Source organism: Cynara cardunculus (assembly GCF_001531365.2).
Source record: "Cynara cardunculus var. scolymus isolate 2C chromosome LG 9, CcrdV1, whole genome shotgun sequence".
Taxonomy (NCBI): domain Eukaryota; kingdom Viridiplantae; phylum Streptophyta; class Magnoliopsida; order Asterales; family Asteraceae; genus Cynara; species Cynara cardunculus.
In genome coordinates, this window is record NC_037536.1 from 15371898 (window position 1) to 15384384 (window position 12487).

Sequence of the window (12487 nt, forward strand, 5' to 3'; positions counted from 1 at the left end):
TAATCAACTTATGCCAAAAAAAGTACAATCAAAGTTTTTAAAATCTAATAATTGAATTAAAAATTAAAACATTTTTATGATTTAATCTACACTATATGATAAATCATTTAGATTAAACTCTTAAAACCCATTTTTAATGCATCAAATACTAAATAATGACGTATATTACTTAAAATTCAAAAAAAAAGGTAATGGTGCATGAGTACAACTTTTTTAAGCTATATGTTTTGATTCATATAACTAACTGATAAACATCTCATTTCAGATAATTAAGATAAATATTGAATTCCAACATAATATTTAATTGTTATATTTATAAAAAATATTATATTAATAAAACTAAAATAAATTACTTCGTTTTCGAACCTAAATCAAATTATAATAAAAAATTGAATTAAAAATCATTACTATAAAAAAATTATATTATTAACGGAGATCTCGTTGGATAACACGACAATAAAATGTAAAAAATACGTATATAATTAATTAACTGTATGGGTAATAATAATTAATTAATTTAATAATAGGATAAAAGAAATTGCTCAGAAATTTCTTTTGAAGAGCAATGGCACGTGACACAAAAACAAAAGAACATGCACGTCCATGTGCTGATGGTCAACTTGGATCATACCATGCAATCTTATAAATCCTTGTTTTATCTCTTCTAACTCTTATATATTATTTACTTTTAGTTTATTATTTTATTTAATTGTCATGTATTTTTTTAAATACGACATTTAATTATATAAACTACTAATTTATTTTACAATTTGTATTATTTATATCAGATTGGTTGGATTCCAGTGAGAATATAAGCTATGGTGAGAGCAATAAGAAAAGATCTTTACCCTTTTGATCAATCCTAATTGAAGGTCAATGCCCTATTGTAATGCACCAAGATGTATCAAATCAATTCATGTGATAAATGCAATTCATGGGTGAGGTTGAGACTACAAGTGATCAAAGATCCATATCATTTCTTATGCTTCCCACCTTAGCTCATATTTTCACATGGTCATTCGTCTGTATCACGCATAGTTAATGTGACTAAAAGTATAGGTGTAGCAGATCTCTTGTTTATTTGTCATCTTTCACAATCGTAAATCAGTTTATTGAAAAAACTGTGTATTGTTTATGACAAATTAAATTATAAACTAATTTTTTCCAATTTTTTTTTTCTAATTATAACCTTAATATTATTTGTCCAAATATTTTTCAAAATAATTTTAGGTCAGTTTACATTTCAAACGGTTTTTAACTGACAACTAATTTTTCATCCAATAACAAATTTATCAACTAATTTATAAAACATAAATCAATATATGTGTGTGTATATATATATATATATATTTTATAATCTAATACTATATTATAAAACATTTGATAAAAAAATTTAGAAACCATTTTTTATAAATGAAGTACTACTTATTGATACATATTATTTAAAATTCAAGATTACAAGTAAATTGAGTATAAATACAACTTATTAAACCTCCATTTTTGAATTCRTGTAACTAACTRCAGATAAACATAATCATATACATGATAAACATCACATTTTAAATATAAAAAATCTAAAATATAATTAGAATAATTGTTGAGTTATAATAGAATACTTAATTATTATCTTTATAAAAAAATAAATTATTAAACCAAAAAATAAAATTAATTCGTTATTAAACTAATAAAATAATTCATTATTACCTTTATAAAAAAAATTATATTATTAAATCAAAAATAAATTATTCGTTATTAGACTTAAATTAAATTATAATAAAAAATTAAATAAAAGAAATTACACAAAAAACGAGAACTTTTAAATAATTAATTTAATATTAATATGATTTTTAAAAAAAAAATTTAATTACAATATTTTCAAATTTATATTTTATTCAAAAATAAAAAAAATATTACCATTTTTTCAAAATCATATAAAATTGTATTATATCAATAGACAACGAATAAAAGAAAACAATAAAATCGAGATATATTTTGTTGTATTGTACGAGTACCCTTATAATAAAAATAAATAAATTGAAAAAACTTATGAAAAGATTATCCCTCTAAAAGATATTTCGATTAAATTATATATCCAATTAAACATGTCATGAAAATAATATTAATTTACTCAATAATTATTTAAGGAGTTAAAATTAAAATTCGAATAAATATAAATAAAAGGAAAAAACAAAAAAGAGGTAACAGAAAACTTGACGAAGGTATATAAAATGCAAATGTGTATGGAGGTTGTATGTATAGGTGTGGGCAGCAACAAAGATGCGAACGAGATAGCTTGAAGAGAGAGAAGGCAAGCACGAAAATGGCGGAATGATTCTTTATATGTATCCATATCCATTAATTAATTCACATATATAAAACTTCCTCCATCGATCGATATAATTTTGCATTATTATCTCTCCGACACAGGAATTCGTTGGTGCCTCTTGACTGACCGGCCGATTCTGCATCAACTCAAGCCGATTCTTTTTGTTTTTGCTTCTTCGGATTAGTTTGATTTCATTACGGTAAGTTGGATTTTTGTTTGAGGCGCGTTTTTTTATAAAGTATTTTGATCTGCGAGCTTTTTATTGCATATTGTGCTTTATCTTTGTGAAAATTCGGTCTACGACTTGAAATCTTGGTATATATGCATTGGTTTGAGGTTATGGGATCTTGAAAAGAGATGTGTTGGAATTGTGTAAGCTTAAATTCTGTAATGTTTATTGTTTGTCATTTGCATTTGGAATATGAATATTTCATGAGTTCGTTTGAAACAGAATCGTCAATAACTGTGATGAAGTTGTGATCTGGAACATTTCTTCTTGTACATTATTCTTTTGATGTTCGTTTTTCCTCCAATGATGTGTTCATTTTCATTGATTTTGAATACAATGTGATTGCAGAAATCTGTTGTCCAGTGGGAAATCCTTAGTATTTGTGTGTTTCTGAGGTATTGATTCGTGGGTTGGTGATGAATTTCTTGGGGTGAGAGAAATTTATGGATTCAGCAAGGAGTTGGCTACACAAGTTTCAACCAAGAGACAGGTTAAGGTCAAATAACAGGAGGAGGGATTCGATGGGTGGGGGTGAAGATGAAATTTCTGGTGAAGAGGCATCAGCTATAACAAAGCAGAAGGTTGCTGCAGCTAAGAAATATATTGAGAACCATTACAAGGAGCAAATGAGGAATTTGCAGGAGAGGAGAGAAAGGTATATCACAGTCTTCATGAAATTACATACTTCTAAAGTCAATTAAATATGGGTGATTTTTATAGGCTTGTCATTTTTCTTTGCACTTGGGGTTTTTGTAATGCTTTCGCTGTCCTTGGATCTGTTTGGCTTGATACAGACTACAAGAAGCTAAAATTTAGCAGAAACTTTACATCTGTTCTGTACTTTACTATTACCTAAAAACATATGTATTATCTATTCCATCTATCCTATCTTTAGATGCTTACCGGTTCTCCACAATGTACCAAGAAGCACCTAAGATTATGACTTTCAGCCAGGCAGCTTCATTGAAGTCTAAGACTTAGGCAAGACTTATAAATGGAGCAGATTACGTGGCCAACAAAACACCAAAGATTATAGAACATTACACCTTTCTTTTGAAAAATATACATTGAATCAAGTATTTACACTTATGGACCAAGAAACACCTCACATCATGTGGCCAAACTAAACCATGTATTTAGTCTATACCCTTCGCATAATAGAGAATAGCAATCTGTTGGTTCCTAAAGAAAGATAACACTTCAATTTTCGTTCAATAGGCGAATTTTACTTGAGAAGAAACTAGCTGATGCTGATGTTTCAGAGGAAGATCAAAACAACTTGCTTAAATTTCTAGAGAAGAAGGAAACTGAATACATGCGCCTTCAGAGGCACAAAATGGGAGCTGATGATTTTGAGCTACTCACAATGATTGGGAAGGGTGCTTTTGGTGAGGTAATGGTTGCTCTGATTTTTTCTTTTCAGTTTGGGCTGATAGACAACATGGCATGGTTATACTAGTACTTAATGTTAGCTCTACCTTTGTCTTTTCAGCTTCCATCCTTTTTGATGTTACGTTTTTTTGCTGAATATATTCTGGGATAGTAGATAATGAAACCATGTATGCAATGACAATGGTTGAAGGTGGATTTTTTTTCTGAGTTGATTGATTTATTCTCTCCCATAAATCTATTTTTAATACTCTAAATGTTACCTGAACTTCCCCCTATCAACTATTGAAAATTCCACAGTTATAGATATATTCTAATAGCTATAGTATCTCCAGAGTTGTAGAGAAATGAGAGCTTTCAATGGGAAAACGTGCAGCAGTCTGTTGTTGGTTACTCAGTTGCCTAATAATGTGATGGATGATAGGTCATAAAGGCACTGTATTCACTATTACAGTTTGGATGCATGAAAAGTCTGATCAATTATTATGTGCACCAAACCACCAACCTGTTAAGAAAGCGGGAGTTGGATAAGCATGGGGCTATATTTCTGACAACTTTGTTTTCTCCTGAAGATTTCATGGTTTTCATTCCCTTTGAATTGTGATTGTAAGCTTCTACAGTATTCCAGTCTGTGAATTACTGTGGGAGGAATTATAGACTTATAGTTAATGAATTGAAATTCTACAGTAGCATACAATTATAATTCTCAGAGAGAGGTAGATGTCAAGGATTGGATTGCCCATGCTCCTATTCATGAATTATAATACTTGTGGAAAATAGTAAATGAACCAGTTAGAAACGACTCATGTTACGACTTAAGAATAGGTTGCTAAGAGAGGTAGAGGTTGGACCAGATTGAGATGGGGGAAATAGTGAAGAGAAGTTTCATCAGGTGGAATACACTAAAGGAGTTGACTTTGGATAGGAGTGTGTGGAAGTACTTAATTCATGTTGGATCCCTATGCATGTTCACCACTTTATGCTTTCTGTTAGGCTTCACCACCTCATTTTTTTGGGTTCATTTTAGCTTACCTGAACTAGTTTGCGATAAAGGACTTATTTTTGTAATGTTTTGGGAGGATATGTAATTTTATCTCTTGCTATATTTTCTTTCTCCTATATGCTCTATTCCGTAGGTTTGGAAGAAGTTTTATGGTCATCCTGTGGTGTAGGTCAGAGTCTGCAGGGAGAAGACAACAGGCTGTGTATATGCTATGAAAAAACTTAAGAAATCAGAAATGCTTCGTAGAGGCCAAGTATGTAATTTTCTGGTTCTGGATAATGTTTATGTTTCGTTTACCCTATATGCTGGCTGGTACTTAGTTTATAGATCACATTTAGGTTGAACATGTGAGAGCTGAAAGGAATCTGCTTGCAGAGGTGGACAGCAATTGTATTGTCAAGCTGTATTGCTCTTTCCAAGATGCCGAATATCTATATCTCGTAATGGAATATCTACCTGGTGGAGACATGATGACCCTGCTTATGAGAAAGGATACCTTGAATGAAGACGAAGCCAGATTTTATGTTGCCGAAACAGTTTTAGCTATTGAATCCATCCACAAACATAACTATGTACATAGGTATGCCTATAACTGGCTTTGGTATGTTTTACGAACTTCATTTCCACTTTGTATACTTATATTCCACTACGTTTTTTGCAACAGAGACATCAAGCCAGATAATTTGCTACTTGATAGATATGGTCATTTGAGATTATCAGATTTTGGATTGTGTAAACCTTTAGATTGTAGTACACTGGAAGACACAGATTTTTCATCTGTTGACAATGCGAGTGGAACTTCAACAAGCAATGAGCGCGCTGCAGCTCCAAGACGAACACAACAAGAACAATTACAGCATTGGCAGAAAAATAGGAGGACACTTGTAAAGAATCTTACTCCTACATACTCAATTTCTGCAACTATCTATAGTGGATTCAATCTTCTTTTTAGAGTAAAATGCATCAAAATGCAACAAAGTTTTGTTTGGTTCCTATTTAGTGTAACGAAGAACTTTTTTTCTCAATCAATGTAACAAATTTCAAATTTATTTTGTACCCATTTTGAGCGGAAACTTGTTGATCTTGTTACATTTGATGAATTGGATACCCGTTTATGAAAGGTTTACGAAATGTTTCCAAAAGGGTTAACAACTAAGTGGACGATAAACTTGACATCAACGTCATCAAATGTTACAAGATAAGCATGTTACCAGTCAAATTAGTAAATAAAGGAAAATTTGAAACTTTGTTACATTAAGTAGGAAATTTTAAAACTTTATTACATGGATTGAGGAAAAAACGTTACACTAAATAGGAACTAAGGCAAACTTAGTTGCATTTTGACGCATTTTACCCATCTTTTTTACATTGTATCACAATTGGTAGAAAAGTTTCTGGGGAGTGGTTCTCTTAAACTCAACACTGTGACATTGCAGGCTTATTCTACAGTCGGAACTCCTGATTATATAGCTCCAGAGGTTCTAATGAAGAAAGGCTATGCACTGGAATGTGATTGGTAAGTGCCCTACCAGCATTTCTTTATGGGTTCATGATGTTTTTGTAGAAACACTTCAGATTTTTCATACATTAAACCTGATTCCATTCATTATTTTTATTTTATTTTTATAATTTAAGAATCATTGCTTTGTATGTTCACACTCTTGGCTACAGTTGCTTTTGATTGCAATCGTTATCCAAATTTAAAGGTAGTAGGTGGTTTTCCTGTAAATTGAATAGGATGGTCTTACATCCTGACTTGCATCCTTTATAAATGGTTATGTAATTCTTGTTCTTCTTCAGGTGGTCCCTTGGTGCTATTATGTTTGAGATGCTTGTGGGGTATCCACCTTTCTACTCTGATGATCCGATGTCAACCTGTAGGAAGGTAGCCTATTATAAACCAATCTTCCACTTTTATTGAACCTAACTATTAACTGCTGCAGCTTTTTTGCAATCTATAAATGTTATTGTATTTTCAAGTACCTCCTTAGTTTTCTGTAATTTTCTCTTGGTCTCAAGTTAATGGCCAAAGGTCTCAAATTAATGGCCAAAATGTCTTCTATTTTAATCCCAGAACCAAACAAACCAGACAAGCCTAGTATATTCCACCTAGAGGTGAGGTGGGGTGGGGTGGGGGGTATGCAGACCTGATCTCCATCCTAAGGAGTAGAGGGGTTGCTTCCGTGAAGACCCTAGCTTGTGCAAAGTGTTTTATTTTAACTCCAAAATACAAGCTGATTGACGTTGTTCAGTTTCTAGTAACATTTACTTCCTCCTTGGTAATCTATAGAAATTCAAGTGCAATTCAACTTGGTTCTTCAGAATATTCCTCTTTTGATCATCCAGCTCTTTTGTTACTTCTGTTGGTTGTAGTTTATGAAAGTGTTCTATCATATACAACACAGTTTACTATAATTCTACACAACCCAAGTTTTAAGATGTCTAGTAAAGAAATAAATACAAACCCTTATAACCAAAACATGTGATTTTTTATTTGCAAAGATCTAACAGTGATCTCCTTAATTTTTATGTTGTAAGCAAAAGACATTTATTTTGAGACAGATGGAGTATGTTCATGTAAAGTCGATAATAGGTAAAGCTATGCATTCTCTTTTGCATCTAAATTGTTTATATTCTCTTCTATATCTTAACGTTTCTCAACTCATTTTATATGTGAAAAATCACTATTTTTACCTTTATTTTCCAATAACATATAGATTGTCTACATTCCAACATCACTCTTCTCACTTAAAGCAACTGGTCTGGTAACCTTCTTGTTCTACACCATAAGCTATTTGGTATTTCCCATTTGTTGGAGTCACAGATCGGCTAGACCTTTTCTCCTCAATGTACGTTGGAACTTCCCTACTTCCTCCGGGACTCTTTTGAAAAGTAATCTAACGGGTTCTAGATATTCTCACATGGTATCAGAGCCAAAAGTGTACCACTCTAGGGACTCGAGACTCTGGGTCAATCTGCACTCATTTATCCCCCTCTCGACACAATTGGGCAATGTGTCCGTCTAGTCTCCGTTGGAGGGGGCATGTTGGAGGCTAACATCGGCTAGACTTGGATCATTTTTCCTCAATATATATTGGAACCTTCCTCAAGGGCTTTTTTGAAACGTAATCTAATGAGGAGTGTTGGAGTCTCATATCGGCTAGACTAGAACCTTTTCTCCTCAATATATGTTGGAACCTCACTGCTCTTCTCAAGGGTTTTTCTGAAGAGTAATCTAATGGGATTCCACATATTCTCACACCATTATATAGATGATATGAAATTAATTAGACATGTAACGACTTCTATTACATATTATGGGTGCTAATTTTCTTACATTTGTAGATAGTAAATTGGAAAATGCATTTGAAGTTTCCTGAAGAAGCAAAGCTTTCGCTAGAGGCAAAAGATCTAATTAGCAAACTGCTTTGTAATGTCAACCAAAGGCTGGGTTCAAAAGGTGCAGATGAAATAAAGGTGTTGTATGGTGTGTCCTATTCTAGCTTCTTGGATTTTTCAAGCACCAAAGTTGAAACAAAATGACTTACTTTAATGTGTTGTTATGATATAGGCTCATCCTTGGTTTAGAGGAATCGATTGGGATAGAATTTATCAAATGGAAGCCGCATTCATTCCTGAAGTTAATGATGAGTTGGATACTCAAAATTTCGAAAAGTTTGAAGAGGTATTTTCTTCTATCGTACTCTGATTATATGACTCTCTTTGTCACACTTTTCACAAGCTGAGGGTTTTCATGGAAACCACCACTCTATCTTTGGGTAGAGGTCAGGTCTGCGTACATCTTACCCTCCCCAGACCCCACATCCTGTTGGGATATAATAGGTTTGTTTGGTTTGTACTTTGATTATATGCATGATGTATACATGAGCTTTCTCTTACATACTTTATTTTCTCGGTTGTTTCAGTCTGAACACCAAATTAATAGTTCAGCAAGATCTGGGCCGTGGAGACGGGTAAACTTGCTCTCTTGACTTCATAATGGGCATTCACAATCTCGTGTGCTCCTTTATAAAGATATGATACCGAATATATATGCATAGTACAACAAAATTGGTTTATATGACGTCATATTATGTCTGAGGGGGTGTTTGATAAGAGGTATTAAGCAGTCAAGATCATCGAATATAAAATAAATTATTTGGTTTTATATAATATAATGGGTTCATCTCCCAGAAGCCGTCATTATCATTCCCCGTCATTATCATTCCTATGCCTGAACCAAACAGCCTCCTAGTGTCCTAGTGTATCCTAATAGACTGCTTAATAGGACTTATGTTCATAGGAGGCTTATATAAATGTGTTACAATAAGTTGATAGGAGGCTTGTGGGTGTTCTAACAAGTTTTTTAGGACAATTTTAAAATAAAGTGTCATATTAGATTTTTATATGACATTATTTAAAAAAGTATCTTAGAGAAACAACTGTCCTATAAAAATTTGTTGACAAGACATGTCTCAAAAATGTCATATAAAAAAGCTACTAAAACACTTTATTTAAAAAATATCCTAAAAAACTTGTGAAGATGTGTAAATAAGTATGGACATCCTGTCGTAACACCTTTATATAGGACACACATTTATTTGATCTTATAAACCTAAGATCTATAAAGCAGTTTATTAGGACATTTAGACCTCTATGGCATCCTATAAAGCGATTTTGTTGTAGTGGCATATGTCGGGTTGTCATTATTATGTCTCTTGTTTTCCTCCTCACTATGCCGTTTTCTTTAAATCATCTGCAGATGCTTTCATCCAAAGATATCAACTTTGTTGGATACACATACAAGAACTTTGAGATCGTTAATGATTATCAAGTTCCCGGAATGGGTATCCCTCTCTTTTTCTCTCATCAACCCAAGTAGATATAGGATGCTATCATCATAGTTTAAGCTTTCCATTTCATGATGCAAAATCAAGACTTTAAACTAGAAGTCAGTGGTGGAGGTATGGTCTGTGTACATCATACCCTACCTGGTGGGATACTGGGATATACTAGGTAGGTTTGGTTTAAGCTGGTAATCAATGTCAATGGTGGAGATATGGTCTGTGTACATCATATCCTCTTCAGACCCTACCTCCTAGTGGGATATACTGGGTACGGTTTAAACTAAAAGTCATTGCTATGTAAGAATTAAGATCAAGAGTAAACTATGTTTTTCATCCCTGTGGTTTGTTAAAAATTGCGATTTTCATCTTTGTGGTATAGAAAAATTGCACGGTTTTCGTCCCTATGATTTGTAATTCATTGCTATTTTTGTTCTTTTGATTTACAATTTATTGTTGTTTCATCCCTGTGATCTACAATTCTTTACTGTTTTGGTCATTTGTACTTTAAAGGCAGGAATTAATCCAGGGACGAAAATTGCAATTTCTAAACGACAGAGACAAAAATCGAAATTATTAACAAACCACAAGGACAAATTTATAATTTACTCTAAGATTAAAGTTGATGACATTATTCAGAGCTCATGATTTTAGAATTTGCACATGCCTTTCTTCTTAAATATATAATATTTATATACGACAAATATTCACACACTCCTCACCAACGTTTGAACCCTTAACCTTGTAGAAGGCTCGGCTTTACTAATTACCTGAATACCGTTAGGCCAATGATTCTTTGGTGATTTTCACCGGTCTTCTAAGTTCGTAACATTGATTCATCTTGTGTCATATTTATTGTTGCAGCTGAACTTAAAAAGAAAAGCAACAAACCGAAGAGACCAACAATCAAGTCACTATTCGGTATGCTTCTTTCGTTCTTTTATTCACTACAAAACCCTCTAAAACAACTACTAAAACCATCTCCAAAATTTCTCGAAAATGGAGAATGGAACTTCAAAATCTCTAAAACAAAAACACATTCAACTCCAACAGATTCTTCATTTTGGAAATTACAACATTAATTACATTATTAAAATATTTCTTTTATCTAATAAAATAATATTTCTCTTTCTAAATATTTATTTTCATAGTTTCCTACTGGGAGAAACATATTAAATAATATTTCTGTCTCATTGTAATCATTTTTGAAGTGATCTCCAAATTTAGAGATTTTTACACTACCTCTCCTACTTTTTCCATTTTGGAGAATCTGTTATAACAACAAAAAAATGCCTAAAATCTACATTTTCTCTGTTTTGAGAATCTGTTGGAGATGTTCCCAAGTTTTTTTTATTCACACAGACAGTCTCTTTTTCAAAATGCAAAGGCAATGTAGTCATTTGTCGTTATCTGAAAAATAAAAAATATAAATCAAATATGCATAAAATAATTTGGGAAAACCTTCATTAGTCCATCTAGTAATGAACACAAATCATGTGCCACAAAATTCCTTGTCCTTTTCCTATCCATCAATCCATCCCCGGCATATCATTTAATTTTACTGGGAAAAAAGAACAACAGAAAGATAAATTAAATAAATATATATTGAAGGCTATTTTCAACGATCGTTGATTTGTTGAGTCAATATACTTCATGCTACAAAGGAAAAACTCCATGTCTCTTCTTTGTTCATCAATCCACCCGACCCTGACATATCATCATTTTCTTGAAAAGAGAAAATAAAAATAATAAATTAAATAAATGTGTCAGAAGTTGATTGGTGGGACAACGAGGAGATATAGAGTTTGAATCCATATGATTTGTATTTTATATATAAAAGTGAGTAAGCTTTCTTTTTCTTCCGGTGTGGGACAAGTATTCCCCACATTGAAGACTATTTTCAGTGCTTGTTGATTTAATATACTTTGTTTTATAGAGGAAGAACCAGAAATAGACACAGATGGTTCTGAGACGGCTGCAAACGGATCGTATTTAAACCGGTTGCCACCAAAAACAGAAGTTTCTGAAAAACAAAAGCACAAGGGATAACATCAACTCTTCGGGTTTATTTGGCTAAAATCGTTGCAAAACGACTCATTTCAACTTATAATTTAGTGTAATTTTTCTTCACTTTAAGTTGCTATCATAATCTCTACTTCATATTTCACTGCAAAAATGACACATAAAATGGTCTAAGTAGGCGGCAACAAAACATATTATAAGCTATCAATATATAGAGCATCATAAATGATATTTTAAGACATGTATTTTCGTTTTATACAGTTTTATTTGTGTTTTGAAAATTGTATTTTAATTGGGTGGTAATTTTAGGGAGGTAGCACTTGTATATTTTCAATATCTGAATATGAACTTAAATTCACTATTCATGGGATATTTCGGGGGTCAATTTGTAATCTTTATGACTTCTCTTACAAAATACTGAAAAACAAACATCCCTCCTAACAGTGTAGTAACCTCATTTTTTTAGAGGTCAAGAATTCAAATCCGAATAAAGGTAAAGATATGTCGAGTTTAATTTGACATATATAAATATTAAAATAAACTCAAATTAGGTCCTTGTGATTTTTCGAAAATAACACTTTTCATCCTTACATTTTTAAAATTACAAGATAACCATCATGGTTTGCAAAAATGCCTAAATTTGGTCCCTCCCTCTAACGACCGTTGAAAAATGT

The 12487-nt window shown here is 32.2% G+C and overlaps 1 protein-coding gene across 3 annotated transcripts; it reads left to right on the forward strand.

Moving 5' to 3' along the window:
• Window positions 1-2995: 2995 nt before the first annotated feature.
• Window positions 2996-11866, forward strand: LOC112518371 (serine/threonine-protein kinase tricorner-like). 3 transcript variants are annotated; one of them, XM_025126041.1, is made up of 13 exons: window positions 2996-3210; window positions 3774-3948; window positions 5117-5200; window positions 5286-5527; window positions 5612-5831; window positions 6384-6463; window positions 6748-6832; window positions 8293-8424; window positions 8519-8632; window positions 8874-8921; window positions 9710-9794; window positions 10656-10712; window positions 11728-11866. In XM_025126041.1, exons 1-13 carry the CDS (start codon window positions 2999-3001, stop codon window positions 11838-11840), a joined length of 1647 nt encoding a protein of 548 aa, XP_024981809.1. In that variant the 5' UTR covers window positions 2996-2998; the 3' UTR covers window positions 11841-11866. The 3 variants fall into 3 exon arrangements, with proteins under 3 accessions (XP_024981809.1, XP_024981807.1, XP_024981808.1); XM_025126039.1 differs by having other exon boundaries at window positions 2999-3210; window positions 11734-11866; XM_025126040.1 differs by having other exon boundaries at window positions 2999-3210; window positions 11740-11866.
• Window positions 11867-12487: the final 621 nt, after the last annotated feature.

What these genes read in the sequence shown, in the direction of transcription:
- LOC112518371 (XM_025126041.1), top strand. Translation starts at nt 2,999, where the DNA reads ATGGATTCAGCAAGGAGTTGGCTACACAAGTTTCAACCAAGAGACAGG. An exon ending in AAATGCTTCGTAGAGGCCAA is followed by an intron (nt 5,201 to 5,285) that starts GTATGTAATTTT and finishes GATCACATTTAG; the next exon opens with GTTGAACATGTGAGAGCTGA. An exon ending in ATTTCGAAAAGTTTGAAGAG is followed by an intron (nt 8,633 to 8,873) that starts GTATTTTCTTCT and finishes CGGTTGTTTCAG; the next exon opens with TCTGAACACCAAATTAATAG.